The sequence below is a fragment of the Rhodotorula graminis genome, assembly GCF_001329695.1.
Source record: "Rhodotorula graminis WP1 unplaced genomic scaffold RHOBAscaffold_5, whole genome shotgun sequence".
NCBI classification, from domain to species: Eukaryota; Fungi; Basidiomycota; class Microbotryomycetes; order Sporidiobolales; family Sporidiobolaceae; genus Rhodotorula; species Rhodotorula graminis.
Genome location: NW_017264932.1, coordinates 1,365,222 through 1,384,262, shown reverse-complemented (window position 1 = coordinate 1,384,262; position 19,041 = coordinate 1,365,222). Strand labels below are relative to the sequence as shown.

The following is a 19,041-nucleotide window of genomic DNA, read 5'->3' as shown; positions in this document are numbered from 1 at the left end:
CGCGTTGCAGATCTCTCAGCGGACTGACGGTGTGCGACGGGGCTTTCACAGCGGCTCTATTGCACGGACAAGCTCACAAGGCCGTCAGGTGCACCAGTCGCACCTCGCCCTCGCCCTCCCACCCTTCTGCCCCGACCAATCCGCCCTGCTGTGGCGGTTCCTCCAGCTCGACCGGCTCGACCCGCAGCCGACGTCGCTCTGCGGACAGAGAGAGAGAAGGCTCAACGGGTCAGTCTCGGTGCGAGGGAGGCGCAGATAGAGAAAGAGGTGGACGCACCGCACTCGTCGAGAAAGGTGGCCCACGTCGACTCGTTGCGGACCGTGCCCGCGATGAGCGCTTGCGGTGGCGGCGTGTCGACGTCGGTCGCAGGACGAAGGAGCCATGCGAGTGTCGCGGCGAGTAGAACGGCGAGAGAGGGATCGTAAACCTGCAGAGAGAGCGAGTCAGTACCGTCGACTTGCGAGAGAGGAGGAACGAGGACACACGATGTCGGCACCGAGGATGAGCTCTGCTCGACCGTCGTCGAAGGCTTGTCGCTCCCACTGGGAGAGCTCGTCGCCGTGTGCGTCGAGGTCGGCGGCGAGCTCCCAGTCGAGTTTGCTGCACCGAGCGAGGTCGTCGAGTTCATCTGCGAGCACGGGTCGAGCTCGTGAGCTAGTGCTCTGCGAGAGTGGCGAGAGAACGAGAGAGAAAAGGGACGCACTGAGCCCGAGATTGCTCGTCAACACGTCGAGCACCTTCTCGTCGACGTCGGTCGCGATGATCCGCCCTCGCCGCCCGGCCGCGCGCCATAACCGTGCCGCGACGAGCGAAAGGAGCCCGACACCTGCGCCGAGCTCGATGATGCGGGACGAGCGCTCGAGGACGTGCGGTGCGGCGATAAGGTGGTTCGAGAGAGCGATGCAGGCTTGCCTGTGGGCGCGAGGGGAGTCAGCGAGGTGGTCTGGAAGGAGGAGGCTCAGGTGGGCGAGAGGGGCGCACCAGGTTCGCAAGCCCGTCGTTCCTGTGTCAGACGAGCGGCTTCAGCTGGTCGTTCGAGAGCGTGACTGAGGGATCCAGAAGAGAGACAGGGACGCACCGCCGCTGATGAGCCTGCCCTCCTCCCGCGTGTGCAGACTCTCCCACTCGCTCGGCGCCTTCGACAGGTCGCCCCAGTAGTAGGTGCGGGTCGAGACGCCCGGTGCGCCCGCCGCTGCGCCGGACGAGAGGTACTCGACCATGGTCTCGAGAATGTCGGGGTGGACCTCCTGCAGGCGGTGCGGGTGCGCGACGGTCAGCTCAGGGTCGTCGGCGAGATGGGTAAGAGAGCTCCTGAGACGCACCTCGTCGTCGACCTGCTCGTCGCCGTCGGCGCGCCGCACGTCGAAGCCGTCCTCGACAGCCTTGACGACCCGCCTCCAGAAGACCTTCTTCCACGCTGCACCGCCCCGCTCCCCGTCCTGCTGGTCTCGATCGTGCTCGAGGAGGTGGTCGACGAGCCACTGCTGGGTTATCGGGAGCGAGAGCTGGCGCGAGGTCGGGAAAGGCGGTGCAGGGAGGAGGGCCGGGGACGAGGGCGACAGGGCGGCGTAGTGGCGCAGCAGGAGTGGGAGCTGGTGATCCATCCTGAAGCTGGCCGTGCTCAGCAGGAGCAGGCCGAGTTGGCTCGGCGAGCGAGAGCTTCTCCCCCTCCTCGTCCTCCTCTCGACTTGCTCCGCCGGCTCTCGCTCTCTCCGTCACCGCTATATCTGCTCAGGAGCGTGCTCGACTCGACATTGCCGGTACCAGTGGTCGTCTCGACGAGCAAGGACTATCATTGCGCGGCAGACTCGCGAGGGTGGAGCAAGGGAAGGAGCTCGGAGCTGATGAGCGTCTAGCAGGTGCGCCTCATCCTCTTGCCCTCTATAGATGCGCACAGCCTGACCTGCAAGTCAGCAGGTACCGCGTCGAGCAGCAGCGCATCGACCGCCGGCGTGACGAGCCCGCTTCGCTTCGCCGTGCCCTCTTCGTGCGACTCGAGTCCCTCGTTCGCCTCTCGATCTCGCCTGTTGTTCTCGAGAGACCTGCAGTGCACCGCGAGCCGCTGGGACAGCTACAGCTTGCCCTCGTCCGCCTCTCGTCCTTGTCGCCAGTCTGCTCCCTCGCTCGCGAGTCCTCCTCCCGGGCCCGGCAGCCTCACCGCTCGGGGCGAGTACATCGCCCATTCGACGAAGACGCACGGCTGGCGGAAGACCGAGAGGTGTGGGGTGCGGCGGCGGTGGTACAGCGTGGCGGCGAGGAGGGAGGCGAAAAGGAGGGCGAGGAAAAGGAAGGAGCTGCGGCGGGTCGACGTCGTCAGTGCGCTTGCTCTTGCTCGTCGTGCGAGAGGATGAGAAAAGCGAGAGGACGTACATCCACGCGAGAGAGTAGCACCCCTGCAGCGCCGAACAGACGAAGTACCCGCCGCACGACGAGAGAAGGCCCGGCGTCGCCGTTCCGAGGCGCGACACGCCGCCGAGGGTGAACAGGGCAGAGACGGCGAGGGACGCGAGCTCGACCTGGATTGAGGCGGCGAGGCGGCGACGAGGCGGTGCGGTCGGCTGAACCGGCGCGAGGAACCAGGCGCAGTGGAGGACCGTGAGGGAAGCGCAGACGAGGAGGGCAGGCTGTGGGAGGCAACGGGTCAGCTGGCGTGGGGCGACAGAGTAGAGAGATCTGGACGCACGACAGGCTTGTTGTACCCGATGGTCCACCGGAGCTGGTAGGCGAGAAGGGTGGCCGAGAGGATCGCGAGCACGACCGACGAGGTGGCGATGAGCGCGTACAGGACCTGCCTGAGTGTCGGCACGTAGCTCGTGTCTGCCAGGCGCATCGCTGCACTCGCTGGCTGGAGCTGAGCGAGAGAGAGAGGAGGAGGAGCTGTCGCCGAGTCGTCGTGCGGGGGAAGAGGCGCGAGCAGAAAGGGAGCGTGGGCCGGCTCGGCTGCAAGCGGCAGCACACACGGGTGGCAAGCTGCGCCAGTGCAGCATGTGCACACGCGACCGGTGGTCGAGGAGGTGACGAGGCGAGGTGGAAAGAGCGAGAGGAGCGCGAGCCGGAGTCAGAATACAAACTCTGTCGTTGACTTTGCTTGACTTTGCTATTCTCGCTGGTCGTCGAGCGGCACGCGCTTGCAGAACCACAGCCTCTATTGCACGAGGCCCTGGAGAGCTCGAGGATAGACGAGTTCACGCCTCGGGAGCCGCAGCAGGAGGATCCGCCGCCGCCGTCGCACTCGCCGCGCCCGCCTTCTTGGCCTTCTTCTTCTTCTTCTTCGGCGCCGCACCCTCGCCCTCGCGCTTCTCGCCGCTCGCCTGCGCCTGCTCGTCCCCTGCGACCGGCGCGGCGGCGCCCTTGGGCTCGGGGAGCGTCCAACCTGGTGCGGCCGTGAGGACCTCGACGCCCGTCTCGGTGATGAGGAGCGTCTCCTCAAACTGGGCCGACGCCTTGCCGTCGATCGTGGTGGCGGTCCACTGCGCGCGAGAGGAGGGAAGGAAAGAGGGACGAGGACAGAGGGTGAGACGGGCTCGGGAAGGAGGGGAAGGAGGAGGACGAGTGAAAGAGGAGGCGAGGAGCACCTTGTCGGGCCAGTGCACGTCCTTCTGCTGGCCAACGCAGATCATGGGCTCGATCGTGAAGGTCTGCGGAGCAGTCGAGGGTCAGGACGAGGCGACGAGGCGCTCGAATGAGAGAGAGAGAGGGCGGCGCACCTGGCCCGGCTTCATGACGCCGCTCGCGCGGTTGCCGGCGTAGTGCTGCGGCAGCGAGAGGGTCAGAAGGTATCCGAGTGGACGGGCGAGGAGAGCGAGGACGCACGAAGACGTTTGGCGCGGGAGCGTGGAAGAGCCTGTGCGAGGAGGAGGTCGTCAGAACGGCTCCAACAACAGAGGCAGGTCTCCTCGCCGCGTTCTGGCGGGGGCGACGGCCTCAGAAGAGAGGACGAGTCTGACGCACTGGTTGATGCCGTGCCCGCTGTACGTCTTGTTGCTCTGGAACCCGTACCGGGTCGCGATCTCCTCGATCCTCGAACCGAGCGTCTGGTACGCGACGCCCGGCTTGCACATGCGGATCGCCTCGTCGAGGCACTCGCGCGAGCACGCGATGACGTCGAGGCGCTCCTTCGAGACCGAGGCGCCGACCGGGTCTGCGTGAGGGAGGGCCGGAGCTCGAGGTCAGTCGTCGGCGCCGAGAGGGAGGTGGAACGGCGAGGGCGAGGACGCACAAGTCGCGTTGATGTCGCCGTGAAAGCCACCGTGGTAGAGCGACACGTCGAGGTTGATGATGTCGCCGTCCTCGAGCGGTCGAGCGTCAGGAATGCCTGCGAGGGGTCCGGGCTCGGGTCAGTTCCGCCTCGGACGTTGCGAAAGAAAGAAAGAGAGGGCCGAGGACGCACCGTGGCAGATGACCTCGTTGATCGACGTGCACACCGACCGAGGAAACAGGCCGTAGTTGAGCGGGCTCGGGTACGAGTTGCGCTTCAAGCACTCGGCGTGCACGATCTCGTCAATCTCGAGCGTCGTCACGCCCGGCCGAATGGCCGCCGCCGCAATGTCGAGGACCTCGCGCGAGTACTGTGCGCCCACTCAGAAGAGAGTCAGAGGCGAAAGGGAGGAGAGAGAGAAGTCGAGAGGGAAGGCGAGTGGAAGGAGGGGACGCACCCGGCAGACGACGCGCATGCCCTCAATCTCCTCGGCGTTGAGCACTCGTCCGGACCGCTCGTTGATGAGCGCCTTGCGCTCCGAGAACGAGACGCCGTTCTGGTCGTTGGCGTGGTCGGGGCGGACAATGTGGGCCGGCACGTCGCGCTTGGGGACGGGCGTCTCGGGGTAGACGGCGCGCAGCGAGCCGGTGTACTTGTGCATCTTGACCGACTGCCACGGGTCGTAGGCTGTTTGTGCTCGCCCACATAAAGCTGGGTCAGCCACGTGCGAGCGGACGACTGGAGAGCAGGGGACGACGAGGACGCACTGCCCGGCGGGAACTTGTAGCTCGCCTGCGGCTTGGGCGCGTGCTTCTTGCGGACATGGAGAGGATCTGTACGCGCTCACATCCGGGACAACTCAGTACAGGCAGGCGCGAGGCGAGCCCAAACCCGAGGAGGCGAGGAGGTGGACGCACAGTTCTTGGCGAAGCACAGCTGCGAGCAGAAGAACTGACCCGGGACGCCGAGTCTGTGTGCATAGGAAGGGGCTGTCAGTATGCTGCGCTCATCGCTGGCTGTGCACGTCGAGGGAGAGCTCGTTCCATCCTCATCGCTCAATGTTCGTCCGGCCTCTCCCTCGCCCTCGAAACCGCACCAGCGGGAGAGAGAGGACGCACTCCTTGCACTTGGGACAGGCGAGAGTGCTCGCCTTCTTGCCGCAGCCGTTGGCGCACTTGTCCGGGACCGTGGTGGTCGGCGGCGGTGCAGCCGGGGCGGAGCCGGCGGGCGAGGTTGACGAGCTGGCGTCCGTGGCGGGCTGCATGGGCGTGTCGAGCATGGCTGCGAGTGAGTCTCGGAGCAGCAAGGGCTCTTCGAGAGGTGAGGTTGAGAGCAAGAAGAGCCGCCCCGTGCGACGGTCAGCGAGGGGAGCTTTCGCTGCACAGGCTCTCGCGCAGACGAGGGGCGAGACAAGCACAGACAGCTGTACAACTGCAACAACGTCTCGAGACCCCTCTTGCTCTAGGCGCCCCTACCCCCTCTACCTCCTCCCCCTCCTGAGCAGCGCGTCCCTCTCGCCCGCCGCACCGCCGACCCTCTCGCCGTCCGGCCCGACGCTCTTGCCCCAGTCGTCGACGCCGAGTCTCGCCTGGCGCCGCTTGAAGAGGAGGCACAGGACGAGGAGCGTGCCCTGCAGGACGCCCGTGACGAAGTAGGTCGCCCACCCGGAGAAGTTGACGCCCGGGCGGACCGCGAGCGTGTAGACAAAGACGAACGAGCCAGGCGTCTGCGTGTGCGGGAACGGGAGGTCAATACGCTGTGCCGAACTCGCAACGAGAGAGAGGAACGGACGCACCTGGAGCGCCATCATGGGGATGCTCAGGCTCCCGACGAGCCTGCGCCTCGCCGTCAGGACGAGCTGCGGCGCGTACTGGGCGCACCCGAGCGCGACCGCGACGAGCCCGAGCGTCGTCGCCCACACGCGCACGGCCCTCTCGCTCGGGTGCTCCCTCCCCTCGCCGCCGCCCGGGTGGCCCGGGACCGGGTTGGGCGGCGCGCCCGGGTGCGGCGTCTCGGCCTTGGGAAGCGTGAGGAGGAGGATAAAGGTCGTGAGCGCCGTCAGGGCGAGGTGGAGGATGGTGAGGGCGAAGAGCGACACGGCGTGGCGGTACGGGCTCGAGAGGATGATCTCGCCGCGGCGCAGCTGGCCGGGCAGGATGTAGCTGCCCGGGTCGAACGCGCCCTCGCCGTCGGTCGTCGCGTCGTCGCCGTCGCTGTCCGAGTCGTCGCCGGTATCGGACGTGCCGGTGGGCTCGGCGCGCACGTAGTCGGCCGGCGTGGTCGACCGCATAAAGTCGGGGACGAGCGACGACAGGAAGGGCTTGGGGCGGCGGTGCGACGAGGGAAGGGCCGAGGTCGTGATCGGCACCGAGCGCACGTACTTGCCCGACAAGGGGTAGTACAGGAGGTACAGGACGAAGCTGCGAAGAGAGGGAGGAGTCAGCTCTCGCGAGAGAGAGAGAAGGGGGTCCGAGGGAAGAACTGGAGGAGACGCACAGGGTGAGGAACGCTGCCCATTGGAGGAAGACCTGGCCGATGCCGAGGACCGACTCGAAGCACTGCCCTGCAGACTGCGAGGTGGGCAGGTGTCGAGGTCAGTCTGGGTTGCCGGCGCGCTCGAGGCCGAGAGAAGAGGGGGACGCACGAAGTACTGGCAGCACGCAACCTGGCCCCACTGGAGGGTGACGATGTTGGCGAGGGACGAGGCGCTCGAGGTGGCTCCGAGGAGGAGGAACCAGGGCGAGTAGCCCTCCGAGTTGTGGTGGCGGACGATTCGATAATACGCCGGGAGGTAGCTCAGGACGAGGCCGATGCAGATACAGGCCGACAGGGTGAATGCGACTGGGTCGTGCTCGTAGGCGGCATGGCACGCTTCGGGCGAGACGACGGGGCGCGAGTGGAGGGCGCGCAGCGGGTCGTCGGGGGACGAGCCGAGCATGGCGGTCGAGTGCGCTCGGTGTGCGCTGCTCTGGTGGGATGAGCGGGTGTGGCCGAGGACGTGGAGCGCGACTGCTCTGGCGGACTCGGCGAGCGAATATGAGGACGGGGAGCAAGATGCTGATGAGGCGGAGGAGCGTTCGACCGAGGCGACACCCGGGCGTCTCTCCCTCTGCGCGGTCCGAGCAGCCCTGTAGTGACGCGTTTGAATGCATTGCGAGTAGCTCTGTCCACCCAATCCTGCAGCTCGAGGGTCGAGACGAGGTGCGGACCGGGTCGGCGACTTGCCGCTTCTCCTCGCGCCTCTCTCTCGCTCGACACCACACGCGCGCACGCACCCAGCACAGTAGTAGCACCGACCACGAACCGGCGCAGCGAGCCAGGCCCAGCAGCGCGCCCCACCTCGTCGTCGTCGACGCGCCATGGCGACGACCCCCGCCGACCGCTCGCACGAGGGCCACACGCTCCCGCTCGCGTCGTTCGTCGCACAGCGCGCACCGGCACACCCTCTGCCTCGACTCGTCATCGATCCCGTCCTCCCGCGACTCGCCAGCCTCGAGGCCGCCCTCTTGACCTCGAGGCCCGCCGCGCTCCTCCTCCGACTCGGCATCGCCTCGGAGCGCTCCATCGTCGCCCTCGCGCTCGCAGCCATTGCAGCTGCCCTCGCCCGGTGGCGCGCACAATGGCGCGCCGTCCTGTGGGCCCTCGGCCTCGGCGAGGCCCTGTCGAGGACCGTCGGCCTCTTGCAGCGACAAGCGGCGACCGTCGACGGCGAGGGCAAGCAGCACGGCCGGCCCGACGACGACGAGGACGGTACTGCACAAGAGACGCAGCACGTCCTGTCGTTCTGGCTCTTCTTCGCCGCCCTGTCGCTCGCCGACAGCCTCCGCTCGACCCCGTCGGGCCCGTCCTCGTCCTTCACCTCGTCCGCCCTGTCGTTCCTCGCCCTCCCGACTCGAGCGCGCGCCACCCTCCAGTCGGCTCGACGCACCTACCTCCACTTTGTCCGCCTGTGGATCCTCCCCTCGTTCTTCCGCCTGCGCTGGGCCGGCCGCGCCCTCGTCGCCAAGTACCCTCGCCTCGACCCGGCACCTCGACTCGCCTATTGGACCGCGTTCCCGTACGCCTTCCCTCGCCTGTACCCATCCCCCTCCTCGTCGCCCGCGGCCCCGACCCGACGCGCGGCCGGCAACTTTCCCCAGCCGCGCTCGCGCCCGTGGGACCCTCTCCCGACCTCGCTCCCCCTCTCGTGGTCCTACTTCGCCTACCCGTCGACCTCGAGCCTCACCAACCCATCCCTCGCGCCGACCTACTCGCCCCGCGCCGTCGCCGCCGCCGAGGCGCGCTGGGAGCTCGTCCGCCTCGTCCTCCTGTGGGTCGCCCTGCGCCGCGACGCCTGGGGCGCAAAGAGCCTCGTCTGGGACTGGACGCTCGCGCCCCTCCTCGGCGCGCTCCCCGGCGGCGCCGCAGCAGCACCCGGCGAGCCGACGACGGTCCTGCGCGTTGTGCGCGAGGTGGCCGGCCCGCGAGCAGGTGCGACGGGCCGCGGTGCGGGCGTTCGGGCATCGAGCGAGAGCGCGCGGCCGCAGACGTCGCAGGACGACCCGGACGTGCCGCTGTCGCCCTCGGGCTCGAGCTCGTCGGCGTCGGCGACGCCTCGTCGAGCGACGGCCGCCACTGGGCGCGACTACCCGACGCTATCGCCGTACGCCCTGGCGTGGACGCCGCCGCGGCCCACAGCGCCCTCGAGCAGCATCGCGTCGCGCCCTCGTGGCTCGGCGCCAGCGTCGCACGCGTCGTCGAGCCGCACGGCGTCGCCGGCGCGCCCGACCTCGGCTCGTGCGCCGTTCGCGCTGCAGGACCCGCCGGCCGCTCGTGCGGGGACGTCACGCAGCGGAGCGCTCCTCGGTGCCTCGAGCGGTGCGGCCAGGAGCGCGCGAGAGCACGGCGCGGCGGCGAGCGGTAGCGGACGAGGGCTGCTCTCTCCCGGGCTGAGCGTCGGCGGGTCGTCATCGGCGGGCGAGGGGCCCCGCAGGTCGAGGCGTGAGCAGGACGACGACGACGAGTGGGACGTCGACGCCGTGGCGGACGACGACAGCGACGTGCCGCCGGCGACGCCAGGCGAGGAGGAAGCCGAGGAGGGCGCGCGGCGGTGGGCGACCGTGCTCGCCGAGGCGCACGCGGCCGAGCTCCTCGTCGACGCCGAGGGCAGCGGAGAGCTCGTCGGTGGGGTCGTCGAGGGCGAGCGGCACGACGGCGAGCCGGGCTGGAGCAGGTGAGCGGGACGAGCAGGAGGGTTCTGAGGGGGAGGGGGACGAGCGAGTTGTCATATCGCGGCTGTTGTCTTTGCGCCGCTCTTTGGTCTGTATTGCGAGTACTCTTTGAGCTCCTGCGACTGCTCGAGAGCTTGCGCAGCGTCGTCAGGCTCGAGCCAGCTTCCACGCCCGTGCCGCCGCGGTGGTGCTCGCTTCTCTCCACTTACCGCTCGCCTCGCTCCGCCCTAGACTCGAGCAACAATGTCGACCTCTACCGCCGCAGCCTCGAATGGCGTCGCCGCACCCGCGAGCTCGACCGCCCCGCCGCCGCCTGCCGACTCTCCCGCCGAGGGCCAGAAATGCGCCAACGGCTGCGGCAAGAAGGCCGGCACTCTCGCGTGCCCCAAGTGCAAGGAGTGCGTCACACTTTCCGCCCCTCTCTGCCCCGCCCGAGCGTGTGTTCGAGGCGAGGGAGCCCGTCGAGGGAGCTCTGAGCGATGAGGACTGCCGGGGGCTCTCTCGTCGCCGCAACGGCATGCGACGAGCAGTACGAATTGATAGTCCTCTCTGACATCTACAGACTCGGCGTTCCGGGCCAGTTCTTCTGCTCGCAGCTCTGCTTCGCCAAGAACTGTGCGTCCCCTTTTCTCGCCTCCTCGGCTTCGGCTCGCCCAGCGACGAAACCCTCGCTGAAAGTATGTCGAGAGGATCCACAGACCCGCTCCATGTCAAGAAGAAGCACGTGCCCAAGCCCCTGCCGTCGTACAACTTCCCGCCGGGCAGTGCGTCCTCTCCGTTCCTCCCCCACCCTTCTACCAGGTCGTCAAGCTGACCTCCTCGCCCACCCGTGCCCTCTTCGACGACCTCGCAGCCTCGGATCCGTTCAAGACGATCAAGGGCCACAAGTACACGGGCGCGCTCCGAGCCGTGTACCCGGACGAGCGCGTCCCGATGCGCAAAGTGCCCGACCACATCCCTCGGCCCGACTACGCCCTCGACAGTGAGCTCCTCTCGACGACTCGGCAGCGGTGGAGCGGCGTGTGGGGCGGGAGGGCGTTCGCCAAGGCCGAGGAGGTGGCGCGCACGATCGCCTACGGGCTGCGAGACGTGAGCCCGACGTTCCCTCACTGACTCGCCGTTCCTCCCTCCTGTGCCGCATTGACAGAGAACGGTGCGTCGGCGTTGGAGAAGGCGGCAAACGGTACCGAGAAGCAGGGTCGTGTACTCGACGCCGAGCAGATCGAGGGCATGCGCAAGGTCTGCCGGGTGCGTCCTCATTCACTCTCTCTTGCCCCTCTCTCTCTTTACACGTTCGTGACTGACTCGCCTCCTCGTTCGACACAGTACGCCCGGGAGGTCCTCGACATTGCGGCGGCGGCGATTCGGCCGGGCGTCACGACGCTCGAGATTGACGAGATCGTGCACGCCGAGTGCATGAAGCGCGACTCGTACCCGAGCCCGCTCGGCTACCACCTCTTCCCTCGCTCGGTGTGCACGTCGATCAACGAGGTCATCTGCCACGGTCCGCCCCCCTCCTCCTCGTGATCAGCCTCTCGCGCCGAGAGAAGGCTCACCCGTGTGTCGCTCGCGCGCAGGCATTCCCGACGCCCGACCGCTCGAGGACGGCGACATCCTCAACCTCGACGTGACCCTGTACCACGGCGGCTTCCATGGCGACATCAACGGCACCTGTGCGTCCCTTCTCTGCGTCCTCCTCGTCGTCGGCCCGATTGACCCTCTCTCGTCCTTCTTCCCTCCCTCGGACAGACCCGGTCGGCTCGTCGGTCCCGCAGGTCAACCTCGACGTCATCGCGTGCGCGCGCGAGTGCCTCGACGAGTCGATCCGCATGTGCAAGCCCGGGACGCGGTACCAGGACATCGGCGCCAAGGTCGAGGAAATCGCAAAGGCGCGAGGGTTCCAGAGCAACAAGACGTACTGCGGCCACGGCATCAACCAGTGCGTCACACTCTCTCTCTCTCGAGTCTCGGTGCGCATCGACGAGGTGTTCGTCGTGCGCGGCGTTGTAGATTCGCGAGCTCACCCCTCTCGTCCTGCAGGCTCTTCCACTGCATGCCCAACATCCCTGTGCGTCTCTCTCGTCCTTCTCAGCGTCTCTCGCCCTCCTGACGACCTCTCTTGCGCAGCATTACGCCGGCAACCGCGCGACGGGCACGATGAAGCCGGGCCAGGTGCGTCTCTCTCTCTCGCCCTCTCTCTGTTGGCGCCTCGCGCCAGCAGCTCCTGACCTCGTCTCTCACCGTCCGCAGACGTTCACGATCGAGCCCATGATCTGCGTTGGGCAGCAGAAGGAGGTCCACTGGCCCGACAACGTGCGTCCCGCTCTCTCGCCCTCCTCGCCCCTCCCTCGCCGTCCTGACACCCGCCCTCGCTCTCGCCCGCAGTGGACCGCCGCCACCATCGACGGCAAGGCCTCGGCCCAGTTCGAGGAGACGCTCCTCATCACCGAGACGGGCGTCGAGGTCCTCACGGCCGCGCCAGGGTGGGCGCTCCCGCAAAAGGAGGCCGGGCCCGTCGCGGGCTCGACGGCGGCCGAGGGCGGCGCGGCACCGGGCGAGGGCGCCGAGAAGAAGAAGAAGAACAAGAAGAAGAAGAAGACCAACAAGGCGGCGGGTGCGGGTGCGGGTGCGGCGGCCGGCGAGGGCGAGGGCGATGGAGAAGGTCCGAGCGGGTCGGCAGACGGCGCAGACGAGGCCACCGAGGCATGAGCGGCGCCAGCTGCAACTAGACTTATTTCTCTCGCGCTCTCGATGCTGCAGACGACCGAGAGAATGCGCTTTGCAAGGCGAGACGGTGCTAGAGACCTGGACCCGAAACTCGAAAGCCGTTCTCCTGCCCCAGCTTGCCCAGCGCCGCCCGGTCGGCCGGCGCCCACTGCGGGGCGCGCTCGCCGTCGAGCTTGACCTCGCGCAGGGCGTGCGCGCGCGTGACGTGACGCTCGAGGAAAGGGAGGAGCAGGGCGGCCGAGGTCGACGCGAGGGGCATCTCGAGAACCTCGAGCGACGGCGGCGCGAGCCACTCGAGGCGGCCGACGAGCTCCCTGAGGATGAGGCGCGAGTCGATGGACGTGATGCAGAGCTTGCGCAGGTGGCGAGGCGGCGGCGTCGTGGGCGTGAACATCTCGAGGTAGAGAGGGATGGCGAGCCGGACGAGGTTGGGCGCCGCGGCGACGACGGCGTGCTGAGACCGGTTCATCGAGAGGCTGCGCACATTCTTGAGGTCGCCGAGATCGAGGACGACCGTCGGGTGGACGCTTGGCGCCCAGATGAGCTCGACGTCTTGCAGGAGGGGCAGCTCGGCGACGACTTCTGCGAGCGCGGCGCGGTCGAGCACGATGCCCGTCGGCTCCCGAGGCTCGTCTTCTGCGTGCCAAAGCTCGTCGTCGTCCATGAATGCGACGCACAGGGCGCGCACGCTCCCGCGCACGTTTGGTCGCGCAAGTCGGCGCCACTCGTCGAGGGTGGTAGTGCTGACCTGGCCCAGGATCGGGGAAGGGGCAGCGACGGCGTCCGTGACGACGACAGTCGCCTTGTCGTAGAGCTTGTCGTGCGCGACCTTGCCGAACGAGCGCGAGACGAGGGTGCAGCGGCCGTGGTCGGCGGGGTCGAGGACGTCTTGGGCGAGGATGAGGTCGATGATCTCGTCGGGAAGACCTCGACCAGGCTGCGTGAGAGAGTATGGAGGTCAGGGAGGGGCTCTGAGCCGCGACGAGCCGTGCTGCTCGAAGGGAGGATGCGAGAAGAGGGTGCGGCGCACCTGCGAGGAGGAGGACAGCGGGGCAGCAGCGCCGACGGGCTCGGGGCTAGACGACGGGACACCTGTAGGTGCATGAGTCAGTTCGGTCGCGTCCAATGGGACGCAGAGAGCGGTGCGCACCAGTGCTTTGCTCATCAGTCACGACGACGACTGGGTCCTGGTTCGAGGCGGCGACCTCGCTCGACGGGAGCGGCGTGTGGCTCATTGGTGCGGGAGATCGTTTGCAGTACGACTGGTGCAGCGGCGCACGGCTCAGAGCGAGTGTGAGCGAGAGGACGACGAGCTGATGGGAAGGCGGGGAGTGCTCGCCTCGCTGTCGCCCTCACTCTCAAGCCGGCCGTGCGAGGCGCGCAGCTTGCTCTCCCGCTCTCTCCAGACCAGTGCAGCCACTCGTCGAGCCGCCCCGGTAGCGCCTCGCGATGTCGCTCCTCCGCCCCTTCTCCGCCCTCGACCTGTTCGAGTTCAACGCCATCAACCTCGACGTGTGGACAGAGACGTACGGCGTCAGCTATTACTTGAGCTACCTCATGCACTGGGGCGACCTCTTCTCGTGCGTCCACCCCTCCTTGCCCTCTCCTCCCCTCTCTTCTAACCGGCCGGCGGACCCGCGCTCTCGCCCGGCCACCACAGCGTTGTCGAGTCGGCGGGTGGCGACGGCCGCGAGGTCAACATGAGCGCGGCGAGTGCGCAGGGCGGCACAAGCAGCACGGGTGGGTTCGGCGGCGGCGAGGGCGGCGGGCTCATGGGCTACGGTGCGTCTCTGCTCTCTCTGCGTCCCACGTCGTGTAGACGTCGACAGCAGTCCCACGACGAACACTGACACGCTCTTGCAACCTTCGCAGTCATGGGCAAGACCGAGGGTAGAGGGCGAGACTGGCAGTGCGTCCATCCTTTCTTCCCTTCTGAACCTTCGGGCACCTCGTTCTCGACGCCCGGTACAGCCCGTACTGACGCTGCGCCCTCGTCACAGCGGGCACGTCTCTGCGATCACCGTCTCGCCACAACATCGACGACTCGGGCTCGCGAGCATGATGATGGACCTGCTCGAGAAGGTCAGCGAGCAGGAGGAGGGCTGGTTGTGCGTCCCTATTTCGCTGTCTCGCTCTCGCTCGACCGTCACACGCGATGTCAGACTCTCGAGCCTGCGTCTGTGTGTCGTAGTCGGAGCACGGGCAGGCCTGACTCCCTCGTCGACCCACCCCTCGCAGCGTCGACCTCTTCGTGCGACAGTCCAACAACCTCGCCATCGGCTTGTACGAGTCGCTCGGGTACATGATTTATCGACGAGTGCGAGGGTATTACGGTGGCGGGCCGGGCGAGAAGGACGAGGACGCGTTCGGTGCGTCTCACTCTCCCTCTTATTCTCGGTCTCGGACGCCGCGCGACGAGGACGACGTTCATCCCGCCGGCTCTAGAGTCTGCACGGCGACGATTCCTGACTATCCGCCTCGTCGTGTGCGCTCGCAGACATGCGCAAGGCCCTGCCGCGCGACCAAGAGCAGCTGTCGATCCAGCTTCCAGGCGGTGCGACCGACGGACGAGACGTCGTCGTCGGGCCCGAGGACACCGTCTTCTGAGCGTGTGCAACGATGAATGTATGCATAAGGGCGCTAGCTGCGGCGTCGCGAGAGGGGAGAGCCGACGGCTGTCGCGAGAGCTGCCGAGCGCTCGGGCCTCGACCTGGCCGAGGTGCACCATCGCGCTATCTTCTACTCGGTCTGTCGTCTTCCGCGTCGACTCGATAACACTCGAGAGCTCGCGCCAGCTGAGGCGGTGACGAGGAGCGCGCGATTCTCCTTGCTCTTGCGGTCGGGCCTCGCCCGACGAATTTCTCGCTGTGTAACCTCGCTCTTTCTCGACGGTGCAAGGCTCGATTGACCCATCGAGACGCGTACTCGACGATGAGCCCAAATCTGCAGACCGTTTCTGGTAGTGCCCGCTCGACTCTGCGTCCAAGAGGTGGTCCTGGAGGAGGGACACAGTTTCCCGCGCTCAGACCTCTCTCTTTCTCGACGGTGCAAGGCTCGATCGACCGATCGAGACGTGTACTCGACGATGGCCCTGCATTCCAGACCTAAACATCGCCCTCGCGTCCCCCGTCGCATGCGTCAAGCCAGCCCTCCTCGCCGGACAACGCCTCAAGCTCCCTCAGCCTCGCCCGCAGCTCCTCCGACCGACGCTCCCTCGACGCACGACATGCTCCCGACGTCAAGCTGCTGCGCTCCGCCCGTTGCAGCCCCCGACCTCTCGCCGCGCCGCTCGCCGCTCGAGCCGCTCGGGCCGTCGAGCTAGAGCGAGGGCATAGGCCCGACGCTCGCCGTCGACGAGCCGTAGAAGGGAGCAGGGTCGTACACGCTTCCGATAGGCAGGCGTGAAGGGCCGAACGGCGAGGCGGGTGAGTGGACGTTGTGCGAGTCGGCGAGGGCGAGTCGGCTCGAGGCGGGCGCCGGCGCCTTGAACGAGGACGGCGCCGCGGTGACGGCCGAGGCCTTGGGGATGGACGAGGCGACGTGCTTCTGCGGGTCCGATAGAGTCAAGAGAGTGATCGAGCGAGTCCGAGGGGAAGAAGCAATAGAGACGGACCAAGTCGTCCCGCTCAGTCTTGCCGACAAAGACGCAGTCGGCGTCGTCGTCCGACTCGTTCGCCTCGTCCTCGACGATGGGCGCCCTCGTCGCCTTGCGGCGCATCTGCTGGCGCTTGTGCGGCGTCGAGGCGGCGACCGCGGGCGCAAGCGGCGGGGTCGGCTCCTTGAACGTGACGCTCTTCTTCTTCTTCTGCGCCAGGAGTGATAGCGTGAGGCTCGGGATCGCGTAGAAGGGAGGTGGACGGCGAGGGCGCACCTTGTCCGCCTTGACGAGCCCTTTGCCCTTGGCCGACCCGCCGCTCGACGCCTTCTCGCCCGCCCTGCGCTTGCGTACCGGCTCGGCGTGCTTGTGCTGGTAGCACGTCTTCTCGGCGACGACGACGCGCTCGGCACCGGACGCGTGCGCGACGGCGACGCGCCACGTGCAGCCCGGCTCGGTGCAGCCGAGCGCGAGCGCGTCGTCGTCGACCTCGATCTCGCGCACGCCGACCTGGAAGCCCTGGCTCGACGCGAGCGCCTCGACCGCGTTCTCGAACTGCGACCAGTTGAGGAAGAGAAGGGGGCTGCGGCGAGAGGAGGCGGTGGAGGAGGAGCGAGGGCGAGTCGGCGGTGGGAACGTGCGCAAACGCGAGAACGGGAGCTCGCCGACGAGGGAGGGCGTGGAGCTTGGGGCGCTCGTAGGGATGGGGACGAGGGAAGGAGGGCGTGTGGAGGCGATGGCGGCCTTGGCGGAAACAGGACGCCGGACGGGCTCGAGCGGGGCCAAAGGAGGAGGCGGGGCGTCGAAGGTGCTGACGGTCTGCGCGCGCTAGACGGGTCAGGATCGACTCGATCTCGACTAAAAGTGGGCCACGCACCGGATAGTCGTTAACGGGACGGTCCTCGAGGCGCATCTTGAGCTCGAACCCGCGAGCCCGCAGCTCGCCGACGGCGACGGCGAGGTCCCGCACGATGACCTGCTGCTGGACCGACGGCGACGGGCCCGGTAGTGGCTCGAGACCGACGCGGTAGCTCGACAGCTTGCGCAGCTGGTCGAAGCGAGCTGTCGCCGTCTCCTCGAGGTCGGCGACCGCCTCGACGAGGAACTCGCGCTGGTCCTTGACGATCTCGCGGTGCTCCTTGGACTCGACAGGGACTGGAGGGTGCGCGTGGGTGAAGCTGGAGCTCGTCGTGCGGTAGACGCCGGTCTTGGGGTCGTGGGCGATCGTCCAGGCGCACGGACACGAGTCGACGCCGTCGACTGTCGGCGTCTCGAAGCAGTAGAACGTGTGGACGCCCTCGGGCGCCGTGTCGTCCCAGGCGAGCGAGAAGCCCTCGACGACTTGGTGGGCAACAGTGTCAGCTCTGAGGGCGGGGGAGGAGCGAGCGAGGTGAAGAGGGAGGAGGACGCACGAGCGCGCGTGCGGAACTGGATCTCGAGGAACGTCTTGGGGTCCGACTCGGGCCACAGCGAGCCGATGACGGGTGCTTGTAGTGGTACTGATGCGCTCATGGCGATGGCGAGTGACAGGGAGGAGCGAGAGAGGGCGGAGAGGGAGAGAGGGCGCAGTGCGGGGAGGGGGAGGGGCGCTCGGTCCTCCGGTTGCTCTCCTCGCGCACAGGCTCGCTCGAAGCTGCAGAGCTGTCGTGAGGAGGCAGGCAACGTCAGGGACTGTACGGGCAGGGTGGGCGAGCGAGACGGAGGAAGAGAGACGCACCTGTTTCGAGCCGAGCCAGCTCGCCGACCTCGAGAACTGCTCGCTCGCCAGCTTGCGATGCTCTCTCGTGTGGTGAAACGGCTCTACTGCAAGTCTAGGACGTCTACGGGAAGCCGAAGCCAAACTCGCGCCGCAGGTACTCCTTCATCGGGCCCGTCTCCATGTCGACCCACTCGACGTCCCTGCCCTCGAGGCTCCCCTTCCCCTCGGTCCCGCCCGTCGTGTACACCTTTGCCCGCCTCGGCAGGCCCTCCTTGTCGGCGTACATGAGCGACCGTCGGGCGCCGCCGGTGCCGGGCAGGAGGCGAGTGACGAGGAAGAAGGCCGTGAAGCTCGCGAGCTCGTGCGACGCCGAGAAGTGGTGGTACAGGCGGAAGTCGGCGAGGGGGAGCGACAGGAGGTGGAAGTGGAAGAGGGGCGACCAAAAGCCCATGTCGGGCGAGGCGGTGATAGGGAGGGAGAGCGGCGTGACGGGAGGAGGGATGAACCGGTACAGCGTCCAGCCGGGCGCATTGTCGATCGGCTGCGCCTGGGTCGGCCCGAGCGGGATGAGCTCGTGTCGAAGCTGGAAGCCCTCGTACGGGTTGAGGCCGAGGGTTTGCGCGCCGTCCTCGAGCTTGATCCTGCGGGAAGGGGGGAGCCGTGTCAGTGCCCGCTCGAGAACAGAAACGGCGCGAGAGTAGCCGTACGGGACCGAACAGCTCCAAGGGCCCCAAGCGCCGTCGACCTGCAGATGTGGAGCGACACGTAAGTCTTGAGAGCGCACGAGGCGAGGCGCAGGGAAAGAGAGAGAGAGAGAGAGAGAGAGAGAAAGGGACGCACCACCCAGCGACCGTCACTGCCCGGCCAGTCGGCGACGAGCAACTCGTGCGTCAAAGTGCCCCACTTCCACCCCTCAGGCTTCTTGTCCGGGTCGTGGCCGAGGTCCTTGAACGTGCGGCCGGCGAGCTCCGACACTCGAAAGCCGAGCGAGCGCAGGAGGGCGGCGAAGACGGCGTTGATCCTGTGATGGCGAGGTTGAGTCAGCGCCGCTCGTGTCTCGATCGAGACCGCAGGAGAATGTGAGGACTGGGGACTCACGCAAAGCAGAAGGCGCCCTTGCGCTGCAGGACGACCCGGTCGAACGCGCCGGTCGACTCGGGCATGTTGGTGAAGGCCGACGAGAGGCGAATCGGCGTGCTCGGCCCGTCCCATTGCTCCTCGGGGACGTGCAGCGGCGTCGTGTCCTTGGCGACCTGCTCGAGGTGCGAGACGAGGACCCGGGTGAGGAGGTCGAGTGACGGCGGCTCGCTGATGAGGGTGCGGGGGAGGGCGAGGCGGTCGAGGTACTGCTCAGTCTGCTCGGGCGAGAGCTTCTGCTGGACCCACGGGTCCAACGGCCAGCCGTCTGCCATGATGCGCGGTGCGGTCGAGGTGCGAGGTCGAGGTGCGACGAGAGTGGGGGGGAGCGAGGACAAGGGGGCGAGGCCGGCTCGAGGGAGGGTGTGCTGGAGAGAGTCGCAGGAGCAGAGGAGCGCAGCAGGGCACCAGGCGTGAGGCGCTCGTCGAGGGACAGAGTCAAGCGAGCGGACGGCACCTTCGGCGGACCTTCGC

At 67.7% G+C, this 19,041-nt stretch overlaps 10 protein-coding genes across 10 annotated transcripts; 3 read left to right on the top strand and 7 right to left on the bottom strand.

The window, feature by feature from the left end:
- Nucleotides 1-35: 35 nt before the first annotated feature.
- RHOBADRAFT_53092 (uncharacterized protein) lies at nt 36-1,627 on the bottom strand (the record flags this gene model as incomplete). The annotated part of the gene is made up of 7 exons (XM_018416666.1): nt 36-198; nt 278-428; nt 487-629; nt 705-913; nt 983-1,021; nt 1,080-1,248; nt 1,324-1,627. Coding segments are annotated over 7 exons (1,140 nt in total), but the record flags the coding sequence as incomplete, so codon positions are not given.
- A 445-nt stretch (nt 1,628-2,072) lies between these two features.
- Nucleotides 2,073-2,831, bottom strand: RHOBADRAFT_43543 (uncharacterized protein; the record flags this gene model as incomplete). Its single annotated transcript, XM_018414238.1, has 3 exons — nt 2,073-2,295; nt 2,372-2,625; nt 2,685-2,831. 3 exons carry the CDS (start codon nt 2,829-2,831, stop codon nt 2,073-2,075), a joined length of 624 nt encoding a protein of 207 aa, XP_018272153.1.
- Nucleotides 2,832-3,186: 355 nt separating this feature from the next.
- On the bottom strand, nt 3,187-5,463 carry RHOBADRAFT_13671 (uncharacterized protein; the record flags this gene model as incomplete). The annotated part of the gene is made up of 10 exons (XM_018412152.1): nt 3,187-3,471; nt 3,577-3,639; nt 3,709-3,753; nt 3,815-3,845; nt 3,953-4,142; nt 4,221-4,316; nt 4,392-4,569; nt 4,657-4,910; nt 5,066-5,169; nt 5,318-5,463. 10 exons carry the CDS (start codon nt 5,461-5,463, stop codon nt 3,187-3,189), a joined length of 1,392 nt encoding a protein of 463 aa, XP_018272152.1.
- A 140-nt stretch (nt 5,464-5,603) lies between these two features.
- Nucleotides 5,604-7,137, bottom strand: RHOBADRAFT_35891 (uncharacterized protein; the record flags this gene model as incomplete). The annotated part of the gene is made up of 6 exons (XM_018413315.1): nt 5,604-5,925; nt 5,995-6,132; nt 6,181-6,313; nt 6,512-6,619; nt 6,696-6,769; nt 6,844-7,137. 6 exons carry the CDS (start codon nt 7,135-7,137, stop codon nt 5,680-5,682), a joined length of 993 nt encoding a protein of 330 aa, XP_018272151.1. The 3' UTR covers nt 5,604-5,679.
- Nucleotides 7,138-7,558: 421 nt separating this feature from the next.
- RHOBADRAFT_43541 (uncharacterized protein) lies at nt 7,559-9,415 on the top strand (the record flags this gene model as incomplete). The annotated part of the gene is made up of 1 exon (XM_018414237.1): nt 7,559-9,415. One exon carries the CDS (start codon nt 7,559-7,561, stop codon nt 9,413-9,415), a length of 1,857 nt encoding a protein of 618 aa, XP_018272150.1.
- A 556-nt stretch (nt 9,416-9,971) lies between these two features.
- Nucleotides 9,972-12,151, top strand: RHOBADRAFT_35889 (uncharacterized protein). Its single transcript, XM_018413314.1, has 11 exons — nt 9,972-10,024; nt 10,108-10,173; nt 10,263-10,391; nt 10,557-10,657; nt 10,736-10,913; nt 10,987-11,082; nt 11,159-11,348; nt 11,450-11,477; nt 11,537-11,581; nt 11,660-11,722; nt 11,795-12,151. The coding sequence occupies exons 3-11, from the start codon at nt 10,343-10,345 to the stop codon at nt 12,116-12,118; spliced, it is 1,074 nt and encodes a 357-aa protein (XP_018272149.1). The 5' UTR covers nt 9,972-10,024; nt 10,108-10,173; nt 10,263-10,342; the 3' UTR covers nt 12,119-12,151.
- Nucleotides 12,152-12,206: 55 nt separating this feature from the next.
- Nucleotides 12,207-13,371, bottom strand: RHOBADRAFT_21819 (uncharacterized protein; the record flags this gene model as incomplete). The annotated part of the gene is made up of 3 exons (XM_018412561.1): nt 12,207-13,073; nt 13,167-13,228; nt 13,287-13,371. 3 exons carry the CDS (start codon nt 13,369-13,371, stop codon nt 12,207-12,209), a joined length of 1,014 nt encoding a protein of 337 aa, XP_018272148.1.
- Nucleotides 13,372-13,585: 214 nt separating this feature from the next.
- RHOBADRAFT_53088 (uncharacterized protein) lies at nt 13,586-14,774 on the top strand (the record flags this gene model as incomplete). The annotated part of the gene is made up of 6 exons (XM_018416665.1): nt 13,586-13,716; nt 13,797-13,918; nt 14,009-14,045; nt 14,137-14,244; nt 14,375-14,505; nt 14,634-14,774. 6 exons carry the CDS (start codon nt 13,586-13,588, stop codon nt 14,741-14,743), a joined length of 639 nt encoding a protein of 212 aa, XP_018272147.1. The 3' UTR covers nt 14,744-14,774.
- A 680-nt stretch (nt 14,775-15,454) lies between these two features.
- RHOBADRAFT_53087 (uncharacterized protein) lies at nt 15,455-17,243 on the bottom strand (the record flags this gene model as incomplete). Its single annotated transcript, XM_018416664.1, has 5 exons — nt 15,455-15,682; nt 15,750-15,941; nt 16,008-16,550; nt 16,609-17,072; nt 17,144-17,243. The coding sequence occupies 5 exons, from the start codon at nt 17,241-17,243 to the stop codon at nt 15,455-15,457; spliced, it is 1,527 nt and encodes a 508-aa protein (XP_018272146.1).
- A 274-nt stretch (nt 17,244-17,517) lies between these two features.
- Nucleotides 17,518-18,842, bottom strand: RHOBADRAFT_53086 (uncharacterized protein; the record flags this gene model as incomplete). The annotated part of the gene is made up of 4 exons (XM_018416663.1): nt 17,518-18,071; nt 18,138-18,175; nt 18,271-18,451; nt 18,529-18,842. 4 exons carry the CDS (start codon nt 18,840-18,842, stop codon nt 17,552-17,554), a joined length of 1,053 nt encoding a protein of 350 aa, XP_018272145.1. The 3' UTR covers nt 17,518-17,551.
- Nucleotides 18,843-19,041: the final 199 nt, after the last annotated feature.